Source organism: Rhineura floridana, chromosome 14, assembly GCF_030035675.1.
Source record: "Rhineura floridana isolate rRhiFlo1 chromosome 14, rRhiFlo1.hap2, whole genome shotgun sequence".
Classification (NCBI taxonomy): domain Eukaryota; kingdom Metazoa; phylum Chordata; class Lepidosauria; order Squamata; family Rhineuridae; genus Rhineura; species Rhineura floridana.
Genome location: NC_084493.1, coordinates 12,874,241 through 12,886,552, shown reverse-complemented (window position 1 = coordinate 12,886,552; position 12,312 = coordinate 12,874,241). Strand labels below are relative to the sequence as shown.

Genomic DNA, 12,312 nt, shown 5'->3' with positions numbered 1-12,312 from the left:
CAGATTTGATAAATTCAGCTTTAAATGCAAACTGAATCTAATTTCTCCTCCGTCCCTAGTAACAATTTAAAAAAACACTCAGACTCTGGCTGCCCAGGAAGACTTTATTTATCTAGGGGTGTGCTACATTCTGTGAAAGCTTACTAAAAATGTGTTCATGTCCAGCATCAATCTTTTCAATGAAGAAAAAAGTTGCGCAGAGACCCATTTCTAAATCGCTTAGCGAGTACAGCCTGAATCCAGACTTTAGGAAAGGCATCTGTTCTTCAATGAATCAAAACTTGGCTGGCCAGGTCAGTGAATGTTTGCTAACAGTGTTGCTGCTTCCTACTGACGTTATCGTTCTCAGTCTGTTTCCTAGCCATTTTGGTTTTTTACAGGTACAGAGAAAGTTTGACTGCTGTAAAACAGGAGATAAGCTGCAGACGTTTGTAGAGAAGAATCTGGGATCTCGCTGATCTGAGAGTCGTCGAAATTGTACCAGCTTTGAGACACTGTGTGTTTGCAAAATGCAGTGTAGTGGCCACCATCGAGATCTCCAAAATGGTTCTACAAACAATAGTGATATTTAAAAACTCACCAGGAGAGAACATTTTATTCATTCAAGGAGCTAAGGACGGTATACATAGTTCTTCCACTACCATTGCTTTATCCTCACAGCGAGCATGTTAAGAAATAATAATTGGCTTATGGCAGGTGTGGGGAACCTTTGGTCCTCCAGATGTCACTGAACCACAGGTCCCACAATCACAATAATCCCTGGCCATTGTCTGTGCTTGCTGGGAGCTTATGGAAGCTTTAGTTCAGCAACAAGCAGGAGAACCAAAGATTCCCTACCCCTGGTCTGTGGTCACCCAGCAAACCACTACCCTGTATTGGTTGTTTGTAACACCACGAGGTTGACTGCAGAAGCCCTGCTTGGAAGAACTGGGACCCATGCAAATTAGCCACAATTGGTGTTCCAAATTGCTTGGGGGTTGGGGAAAGAGAAAAGTCATCCAGTAACTCATAACACAGTGGTTCCCAACCTGGGGTCCATGACCCCAAGGGAGGCCATGAAATAATCTGGAGGGGGGCACAGACAGTAAAGAAATTATTTGTTTTTTAAGTCTTCCCTCCCTGGATGCTTTCGGCTCCCCCCTGCCGCTGCAGATGACACCTCCCTCTTGCTCCAAACAAGAGGGGAGGACTTTTGCTGAAGCACCAGAGAGTCTTTCAGGTATGCCAAGGGCAGGCGTCTGCCTATAAAACATGTGGCAGACGCTGAAGAAGAGGGGATTACTATTGCCAACTCCCATCTCCTCGGATTGCCACTGCTGACGCCACCCTTGCTCAAGCAAGGCTGCAAGGAAAGCCTGTTTCCTTCTTCCTTCCTGGCAGCTGGCCTGCCTGCCTTTCTTGGCTCCTCCTTCACTGCCACCTCCTTTTAAAAATTATTCTTAATTGCAAGGTCAGATCTCACCTTCAGCCCAGACAGAGCCAAGAAGCAGTGAGGAAGAGCAGGACTTGCTCACCATTTTTGAGGCTGTGTGTGCCAGCGTCCCTCCTTTCATCCACCTACACTCCACACACAGCCAGTCTCTCCAAGGTGCTGAAGCAGTTGAAGGCATCCCCCTCTCACATGCCCAAATGCATGCATGTCTTGCAGGAGGGGTGGGGTGTGTGTGTGCGCGCGCACTGACCTGGCTTCTCTGCTTTCATTCTCCAAGTGCATGCTAACCAAGTCATCAATTCTGATGATCATCCCAAGGCCTAAAAGCACTAACCCCCTCCTCAATCTGTGCACCCTGTTAGCTGCAGTGCACAATCTATCATCCCCATCACCAACACGTTGTTCCTTCTTGATTATTATTTAAAAAAGAAAGGGGGGGAAAGTTCAGCAGGTTGGCTGAGGCTGGGATCCTGGTACTGCAGCAGAAATGTATGTATTTAATTATTATGCATTTATATCCCACTTTTCCTCCAAGTTGCTTAGGGTGGTGCACATGGTCCCACCCCCTTTCCATTTTGTCTCACTAACCCTGTGCGATAGGTCAGACTGAGAGACTGTGTTTGGTCCAAGGTCACCCAGTGGAGTACATGGCTGGGTGGGGATTTGAACCTGGTTCTTAGTCCAACACTGCAACCCACTGGTGATGGAAGACAGGACTGTATATCTTCAGACTGTGTGTGTGAGGGCAGGGGGATACCAATTTGATTGGATCTTTGCATTAAGAAAAGAAAGCACACCTCCCTCTCTGCAGGGAACTTTTTACGGAAAGGGATATTTGGAGATGTGATTTTGCCACCATTTTTTCAATTAACGGAGACTAAAATTACAATTAGTGGGGGGGGGGGGAATCACAAAAATGTTTGAGCTTACAAAAAATTTTGAGCTTGCTCATAAAGGTTGGGAGCCACTGTCATAACAGAGAGAGAGAGAGAGAGAGAGAGATTCATGTAGACCTATGGTGATGCCTTTTCACGAAGTGTGTTGGTAAGAATCCAAAGAGCCCCCTTATTTGTTAAGGCCCTAATCACACAGCGTATCCCACCCTTCCTCCTAAGAATTCAAGACAGCATACATGCAACTTCTCCCTTTCATTTTGTTCATGTACATGTAAATCCTTTTCCACCATAGGAGTCCTCAAAGCAGCTTGAAATGAGAATCATTAAAACACTTTTTTGCTCACAACACAGTGAGAGAGAGGGTGGAGGGGAAAAGGCAATGACTGCCCTAAGGCCATCTAAGTATGAAGAATGGATGTGAACAGAGGATTCAAATCCCTGCTGTATCACTCCAGTTCAGATTTAGGCATGCTTAAGAGGTTACTCATGCCGGGGGGGGGGGATCTTCTTGCCCATCGCTATGCGTGGCCAGAGAACTCGAAAAGCTGCCTTGTGTTTCCTTTGTGAAGCCTCAACTGCAGGACACCCTGCTTGAAAGCTGCTGCAGTTCTGTGGAGTGGAGATTGTGCAAGAAGCTTCTCCCTGGGTTTTCTTTCCCTTTTTGTTACTTTTTGCGATACACAGACTTCAGATAGAGAACCTGAATCCAAAGCAACCATTAAGGTTAATTTTCCCAACAGTTCAGCTGCATGCAAGCACTGCTTGGTCTCCAAAGCAAAATCCACAATACACTCTTTTCAATTTGGATTCCTCTGGTATGTAATAAGAAACTAATAGAGAAATGGTTGGAATTACTTGGTATAACTTTCTGTAAGGCATTAATTGTCAGTAATTGCTGCTTGTGCCTTCTCAAAGAGAGAAAAAATTGGGGGCATTAAGGCTGCAGCTTTCAGCATATTTAGGCAGCCAAGATTTAGAATAACTGCTATATTAGGATGATGATGTAAGATGCCCGTTAAATGGTATAAATGTGGCTCAAAAAATGTGCCTGTTGCTGAGTAGGCAGGCAAGATCCATTTCCCATCCCGCCTTCTTACACTGGCCCCTGCTTGCTTCCTCCCTCTCCCCAGCCCCACCGGTGCCGTTCTCTCAGGCCTATACCACCTCCTCTCTTCCCGTCAGATCTCATGGGCTCTATCCCATTCCTGCAGCCTTGTGAGCAGGTTACCAACCAGCACTTTGAAGCTAGCCGTTAAGAGGAACTGTGGCCATTAAGAGGAACCGTCTCTGAGCTGTTGTTTTAGCACCAGCGGCCAGTCACATTTTCTATTCCAGCTACTCATTCCTACTCAGAGCAGACTCACTCACATGAATGAACCTAAGTTAGTCACCCTAACCTCCCTTTTGTTGCTCCCTTTTTTGCACCCACTTTCTCTACGATTTTCATCTTTGATTTCCCCCCCTCCTTCCGGACCTCTTATGCCATTTTTTTAGCTTTGTCAGAAGAACTGTGACTACTGAAAAAACATTCTTCAGCTCCCAAGTGGCGAGTAGGCAGAGGGAACGGATTCAGTCTTCCGGTTGGTGATGTCACAACAGCAGTTCACTCTGCCTACTCACTGAGAACTTATTTGTTACTGGCAGTTGCAGGGAGGGGGGTGTACCTTTGGCCTAAACACAATCATTGCCTTCCTACTTTTGTTACAGTATAATTCTCCTTGCGCATCTGAAATGATTCATGAGTATGTTAGATAAACAAGACACAGAGACATCTGTAACATAATTTTTGATGATTAACAGTGGAATAAAATAGTTTTTTCTATGTCACTTACCACCACAGCGAATAAGTTGTATTTTGGATTTTTCCGAAAGAGTGGATATACATAAGAGGACAGATCCAGGTTATTTAGCGGATAGTAGATGTCAGTTTTCAGTTTCTTTTTGTAACTGCCTTGACAATCAAACCTGAAAATAAATTGAGACCTTTAAATGGTTCAGTACAAACACTTTTGGAGTGTCCTGCTATGTTGCAACTATCCAAATGTATTGGGATAAGAAGCTGGTGGAAATGTTTGTCCCAGTGCTTTGAAATATATGCATCGTGCTGGAGCAGTAGTGAGTATTTATACAAACCAGCGTCAAATGATTTTTGTTTACTATTTCATCTCGATTTGCAAAAAAAGGCAAAAAGGTTCTAGGAAAGAGAATAGATATTTAGATGAAGATGGTGGAAACAGAGGTGGCTGTGAACATGCTTTTTTGGACCAGGGATGGGAAACATGTAGACCTTCAAGTGTTGTTAGATTCCTGACTCCCATCATTCCCAGCTACCATGGCCAGTGGCTGGGGATTATGGGAGTTGGAGTCCAACACCATCTAGAGGGCCACAGGTTTCCCATCCCAGTTTAGAACACAGTGAAACGGGACCTGAGCTCTGCAAAGAGGTAGACAAAGGTACATCAATACCTCTGGTCAAATACTACAGTAGAGTTACAGCTTTCCTTTAGCAAGTGTTGAAAGCCAGACATTAACACACAATCAATGTCTGCTTGATAACATAATCTTCACCTTTAGTCAGAAACAACTTTCAAATAGTTTACCTGACTTACTTTTCAAATTATTCCTACCACCTTAAGCAACCATTTCTTGGAGTAGACCACCATCACCACTACCTCCTGGAGGTCCTGTAAATAAAAGCAAGGGAGAACTATACCTCTTTAGATGGAATATAACAATTTTTGGTGCCTTGGCTATACTGGCTTTCACGGCAGCATCTGTTTTTATCCCACAGCAGGAGCAGTTAATCTGGTTGTTCCAAGTCAACATGTCTTGCTGAAAGAAACATTCGATACATTCCTGTGGAGCAAAAGCATTTTTGGGGAAGGGGGAAGAAGTGGACATTATTAGTTATATTGGTTTGACACATTTGGCTACTTGTCTGCAGGATGCACTTTGCTATGGCTGTTATGAAGAGGAGCCCCACAAGGGATTGTCTTTATTTCAGTGCACAGAGCTACTAAACAGAATGCTATGACCCCTCGAATTATACGTCCTAACATCACAGTAAAATAGGCTTCTATCTGCCATCAGCATCACAGTCCATTTGCAGGGCTAGCATGACCCATAATCATGTTCTATAGAGCAGCCATAGGTCAGTCACAGAGCATCTGCCTTGCATGCAGATAGGCCCCAGGTTCAAACCACGGCATTAAGGCACCTACAGGTAGAGCTGGGAATGGTCCTTGTTTGAAACCCTCAGTGTAGACAATATTGAGCTACATGGACCAATGTTCCATGTAGGTTTATAGTATCACACATGGATCACTCTTTCCAGCCCCTACCAGTAGTTGCCTGATGAACAGGGTTTAAAATCAAATTGCAGTAACAATTAAGGCAGCCTAAGGCAGTGTGGTGTAGTGGTTAAGGTGTTGGACTACGACCTGGGAGACCAGGGTTCGAATCACCACACAGCCGTGAAGCTCACTGGGTGACCTTGGGCCAGTCACTGCCTCTCAGCCTCATGAAAACCCTATTCATAGGGTCGCCATAAGTCGGAATCGACTTGAAGGCAGTACATTTACATTTTTAAGTGACAAGAGAGACTTGGGCCCAGGCAGTTTTGTTCAGCAGGGAAAAGCCAATACCTCCAGGGAGCATTCAGTTTCATAAGGGATGGGAAGAGATAATACGGTGAAGATCTCGTTTCTAAATGTGGTGGTTTGACATTCCAGACATATGATGTCGTAACTGAGATGTCCTTCAAAAAGCCGGGTGATAACGGAGCATTCGCTGACACAACCCCTGGATTCCCAAGCAGTTGATGAGGTCCCCGGGTTTCTCCTCCTGCTTGTCTGCATAGGAAGAGAAGTGCCGTGTGACAGATGATCTTCCTTGCTATTGTAGTAAATCAGAACTTAAAGTCTGTTTCAAAACCACAACAAAATTTTGACTTTAAAAATACAATCCAGTTTAGATTCCCTGTCAAAGTTTCAATGCTGATTTCAGGACTAGTCACTAATTCCTCAAGGGATGGAGTGGTGCATTGCTAAGCCAAATGTCTGGCTGAATCACAAAATGCTGTTGAATACAGATTCCTGTACTGTTTTTCCCCTCTTGGTGGAGGAGGGGTGGGGATAATGTTGAGACATAATACCAAACCATTATTTGACTTTTCATAATAAGGCCTGATGAGTAACTGGCTTTTGTGTTCCTCTTCCCCTTGTGTGCTGCAGTGTGTACTGATTCAGTTCCTGCTTCTTGGCAAACCATAGTCTGCCATTTCATCCTAACTGGGCAAACTATGACTTGTTATGCCCACAAACCAGAATTGCATGCTAAGGATTTAATGTGGTTTTACAATCGCATTCACCCAGCTTGGATAAAAACAGCAAACCATGGTTTGCAAAGAACCAGGAAGTAAATATGGAAAATGTGGTGCGTGAGGGGAAGAGGGGTGCATAAGTGGAGGGCTCCACAGACTTCATTCATGTCATGCCAAACATAGTTTACCCATTGTCTCAGCTTCCAGTGAAACATTCACACATGCTTTCGTGTCACTAGACTAACTGGCATTCGTTCTTACACAGCTGTTCCATGAAACAACTCCCTCAAAAAGGATAGTACTGGAGATGGTGATGTTTGGCTCATTTGCACACTCACATCAGCAAGTATGAACCAGCAGCGGCATCACTAGCGGGAGTGCGGGGGGGGTGCGGACCTCCAGTGCACGCCCTCCGAGGGGCATGGATGAGGTGGCTGGGCTTGCATGCGCGCATGCACACTCGAAGCCAGCCACGCCGTCCATGCCCCTGGGAGGGCTCGCGCCGGAGGGGCACCCAGCCGGACAAGGCCTGGGAACGCCGGCGCGCCTCCCTCGCCCAGCCGACGTTGCTCCTGGTCTCGCCCGCCCGCCCACCTCCAAGGAGGAGTTGGAGCAGCCTTGCCAGGCAACGGTGCGGAGCAGGGCGGCTCTGGGTGTCACCCCCCTCACGGTGACACCCGGGTGCGGGCCGCACCCTCCGCACCCCGGTAGTGACACCCCTGTGAACCAGCCCTATAGAAAGTACAATGCAAATATAGAAAGTATTAAAGGGATAATCCACAATCTTAATCTGACTGTGCAACTCATTGCTACCACATGTTGCAAAAGTTTAGAGTTTCATGCAGTTCAATGCCAGCCAGAGTGGACAGTTATAAAGACAAGAACTCACTTTCTTGAGAGCGTCATGCAGTTCATTCAAGACATATATCAGAAACTCCTGAGCATCCTGCTGGGTCTTCTTGATGAAAGCAGGGTATCGCTCCCCAATGACCAGTCTGAAAACCTCGGGGGATACGCAGTCAAAGTCTCCAAGCCACATGTCATTCATCAAATAAGCAAAGGCTGTTGCTATCTCTCCATTCTCCCTTAAGAGATGAAAAGGGCAGTGCAGGATTATTTTGAACAAGCAAATCATCCAAGACGGTTAGCATTAGTGCACTGGAAAGGGTAGGATCTCATTGGCCCCTACAATTAGGTGGTCTGCTCAACTGCTCAGAGCAGCTTAGCCAAATTCACTGGATGTGTGTGTGTGTGTGGAGGGGAAGAGTGTCTCTATGATGCCTTTTTTTTTTAAGCTGTGCAAACTCTTCTACTACTGTGCCCCATTCTCTAATGAACCACAAACTTATGTCTACTAGCTCAGTAACCTACAAAAATAGATACACAGGGCTTTCAGTGTACAGAATGCCACATGTACAGCAATCTGCCTGCAGAGACAGAAGTCATAGGCATGTGCTCAGTGCAATGACCTCCTGGCCCTCAGAGCCAACTGGGAGAGGCAGAGAGGTTGGTGGATGAGGCCTTTGGGGATGTGGCAATTGCACTCAGCTCCCAGGGTGACAGCTTGCTTGCTATCTTTGAGAATGAGGGTCTTGGTGAAGGAGAGGGCCATTCTGAGGAAATGACCCATTCCATGGGGGACACGCAGTTATCCTCTCATGCAGAGGATGTCCTTCAGGTGGAGTTGGGGGGGGGAGAGATCCTGATACTAAACGATGCAATCGTTAGGGACGTAGGGTGGTATTCAATGCTAGTCTGACTCAGAGCAGACCCACTGAAATCAACAGGTTCATTCATTTCAGTGGGTCTACTCTAAGCAGGACTTAGCTGAACGGGTTTGTGATGGCAGTGAAGGTTGCAATGTTGCACGTTGTCTAGTGCAATGGAGGAATCAGTAGTTGTGATACGTGTTGGCATCACTGGCATGGGGAAAGGTGAATGTAAGGACCTGGAAGTGAAATTTAGGCTGCTAGGTAGGAGGTTTGGCTGCCAGGCAGGCACAGCTAAATAGCCTGAATGCACAGTGAGACAGTGATGGCAGGAGGAGGGGTTTGTTGGGTAATGTTGGGTAATATTTTTGAAAAAGCCGGGCTTGTGCACAAGAGACAGGCTACAGTTGAACAAGGATGGAACCAGGCTGTTGGTGTTTAAAATCAAAAAGGCAGCAAAGCAGGTTTTAAACTGATTGCAGAGAGTTGCGGGGAACCCAACCCAAAGTAAGGAGAGTCTAGTTTGGAACAAATCATTCCCCAGGGATGAGAGTGAAAAGGTTTATGATGGTTCCAATGCAGGAATGGCTAGAACTAAGCACTGAGAGTACAGGAGCACATGACAGCAATTCAGAGAAGCCAAAGCAGCATAGGAGAAAACACACTCACCAAAGACATTTGGAGAGAAACACCAAGTATAGGTGTTTATTTGCTAATACTAGAAGCCTCCAAGCCAGGATATGTGATCTGGAGTGCTTGCCTGTAGATGACAGCACAGATATAGTGTGTATAGTAGAAACTTGGTGGAATGGAAAGAACCATTGGGGCACGGTTATCTCTGGATACAAACTCTAGGAAGGACAGGAAAGGGCATCCTGGAGGTGACATCACTCTGTACAACAAGCTAGAAATCCCAAAAGGGGCAGATTTGTCCACAGAATCATTGTGGGTGGTGATATCAGGCCCCAAGAATGACTGAGATACTACCATCTCCCTGACTAAAATGCCCAGGGTGACCCTGAGACCAACAAAATCAAGGAGGCAACCACAGTAGGAAATGTAGCAACGGGTGGCATCAATTTCCCCTAACCCCAAGAGTAGAGAGGGGGCTCCTCAGAGGTCCCTTTGTCAAATGCCCGTTCAGGCCTGGAGTAGGTTTAGGCCCTGATCACAGGCTAAAATATAAAAGGCATTCCTGCAAGGCAATGAACTTACTTGTCTAGTGATGCTGTATACTTCCCAGAGAGGAAATATTCTACCAGTGGGGATACACTACAGAGGCACTGAATCACAGCATTCATATAACAGGTGTTGCCCAGGTTCCGAAGGCCGGTTAGTCCTTGGTAGCGTGGGTTTGTCTCGTCTCCAGAACTGTCCATTGGCTCCTCCGAACTCTCCAAGGGAAGGGCACCCTTGCTGTATTTCCCAAAGCCAAAGTATAGTGAAACAAGTCTCATTCACATTGTGCCCCCCCCCAAACACCCACAAAATCTTTACATTTAGTTTGTTGTCAAACATTGCCTTCCATATCTACCTGTGGGCGATTCTGCACAGAGTGCAGATACTGTCCCTCAGTGTGTGAAGACTCAATTAGGGGTGCATGGTGGCAAGGGAAATGCACTCCGCACCTGCTCAGGGGCACTTCCAGGGCTGAAACTTAGGTCACATCCACACCCTACCATTTCCCACTCTGGGGATTGTAGTTCTGTGAGGGGGATGGGGGGGTCTCCTAACAACTCTCATCACCCTTCACAAACTACAGGTCCCAGGATGCTGTGGGGGAAGCCATGGCTTTTAAAGTGGTACAAGAGTGCTTTAAATGCGTGGTGTGGATGTGACATAAGCACTGGAAACAAATGAGCCTTGGCAGACATTTAGCTGTGGTTTCAATTTTGCCAATTGCGGCGGGTTGTCAATAAGTCTCTGAGGATATGCCCGGCAAAATACACAGATGTAGTCTTTACAGATGGTGGGGTGCAGGGCTGCAATCCTGTGCGCAGTAGAGAAAATCAGAAGCCTCCCCTCCCCCCCCAAAATAAGATTATTGTGCACCCTAACTCCACAAATAAATCCAGCATTTTAAATCCAGAAAATAACAACCAAGGCCCCCAAATAACGGAAAGCCCTAGAAGAGTCAACCGAGAGACCTAAGACCTATCAGTGCATGCTAGCGTGTTTTCAAGACAAACACCAAAGCAAATGCAATCATGGATTATGTTTGAGAGATGCCGGCCCACATCTTGCACCAGCGAAACAGCTGCTTTGTACCTGAATGGTACAATCAAGAAGCCAGCCTTATCAACAATGTGCCCAAGCCTAGTGTGGCTGCCTGGCATTTAACAATAAATTTTGATGGTCTAATTCAAGAAATACTGGATGAAAAAATTAGCTGGAGATAGGCTTGATCCACAACCCAAAAAGTCCATTTCAGAACCTTTCCAGCTTCATCAGAGCAGATAAATGTCCAAGTAAACTTCCCAATTCAAAAATATGGAAAGCATTTTTACCCTCATCACAACACTCAGTTCACAAAAAAAATAAAAAAAATAAACACAAGGATCTCTCCCCATCTCTCCCAATACATCCACGAGATAGTAGTTAATTAGTGTTTTAAGTTTTATAAAACAGAAACTCACAGAAGAGAATATATATTGAAGTCATCAGGCATCTTTGACCTAGAAGCCATTTGCAGGCTTCCAGAAGACAAAGTGGTGCTCTAACTGGAGGGAGCCAGTTTACCACCTCCTTTCCATTTTTGACGTTTGGTTTTTCTGCTTCCTTGTGCAATCACATCGTTTCATCTTATGCGTACTCAGAGGGCCCAAAATACATGGGCTTATCCTTATGGCTCTTTGCACTGCTCCTTAATGTTCCCAAAGAGATTCTTCTGGCATCATAAATGCCACTACCTTGTTGCTAGGTGATGGAGTTGGGATTTTTCTAACAAGGCCAAACAGTTCTAGAACCTTAACACCTTTGGAGAGGATTCCAGTCGGTTGCTTTCCAAGGATGGCTAATCTTCTACAGGATACCTGGGCTACAGATTTTATCAAATAAGGTGTTTGTGGCTATGGGAGCCCTCAAATTCCTCATGAACCTTTGTGGATTGACAGCACAGGGACACAGGCAACCTCTTTAAAAGCCAGGTTGGGTCTAGATTCCTGCCATGGTATATGCTCGCTCCCTAGCCAGTTATTTCCCCCCCTTACATTGGTGTTTATAGACAGGTCCTGCAAACTGCATGCTGCACGAAAGCAGGGATCCAGCAGACCTCATGGGATGCCTGTAAGTCACTCCAAGGTCCTTGATGAGTAGAAACAGATTTTTTGTCCAGCTGACCAGGAAAAACAAAACTAGACTGTTCCTGTGCCTTTTTAAGAGCAGATTGATCAGGTGCAGAAACTTTTCACAGCATGGAGATCATCTCATCATAGTCTGGAAATGTAGGTGCTGTTAAAAGCAGAGGAGCAGATTAAGAAGCTTGCAACTGCACAGGCAAGCATGAACTCCACATCCTTGAATTTGTTATTTCCATACTACAAAAAGATTCAATTCGTACTTTTTGGCAGATCAAACAGCTGTTAAAAGCACAAGAGCAAGCTGATTTAAAGTTGACCTCTAAAAATTGGTGAAATTTGTCCTACCCAAGCTCAGCATGTCTGCTTGGCACTTTTTGCAGCCTGAGTTTCTGAAGCCTCAGTTTAATTCAAGGACACCCCTCCAGATGCTGCTTGTTGATGAACTACAAATCATCCCTGACCGTTGACTATGCTGGCAGGGATTGATGGGAGTTGGGAGTCCAGCAATATCTGGAGGGCAACAAACCACGCCCCCTCCCTGGTTTAATGTTTTCCTCTGTCTTTATTGCATCTTAGAAGTAGTTTAGAACACACTGGAAGAGAAACTAATCTAGAACAAAAAAACAACCCAAACAAGCACAAAGCAGAAACAAAA

At 45.6% G+C, this 12,312-nt stretch overlaps 1 protein-coding gene across 1 annotated transcript; it reads right to left on the bottom strand.

Annotated features, from left to right (window-relative positions):
• Window positions 1–295: 295 nt before the first annotated feature.
• USP50 (ubiquitin specific peptidase 50) lies at window positions 296–11,044 on the bottom strand. Its single transcript, XM_061595535.1, has 7 exons — window positions 10,995–11,044; window positions 9,574–9,774; window positions 7,539–7,734; window positions 5,973–6,179; window positions 5,042–5,184; window positions 4,161–4,293; window positions 296–549 (listed from the first exon to the last, which is right to left on the bottom strand). The coding sequence occupies exons 1-7, from the start codon at window positions 11,042–11,044 to the stop codon at window positions 358–360; spliced, it is 1,122 nt and encodes a 373-aa protein (XP_061451519.1). The 3' UTR covers window positions 296–357.
• Window positions 11,045–12,312: the final 1,268 nt, after the last annotated feature.

Bases quoted from the DNA above. Each gene is read 5' to 3' on its own strand.
- USP50 (XM_061595535.1), bottom strand. From the start codon at position 11,044: ATGGCTTCTAGGTCAAAGATGCCTGATGACTTCAATATATATTCTCTT. The intron at 9,775-10,994 runs GTGAGTTTCTGT...TGGGAAATACAG, and splicing joins TTCAATATATATTCTCTTCT to CAAGGGTGCCCTTCCCTTGG. The intron at 550-4,160 runs GTAAGTGACATA...TATTGTTTGTAG, and splicing joins ACAACTTATTCGCTGTGGTG to AACCATTTTGGAGATCTCGA.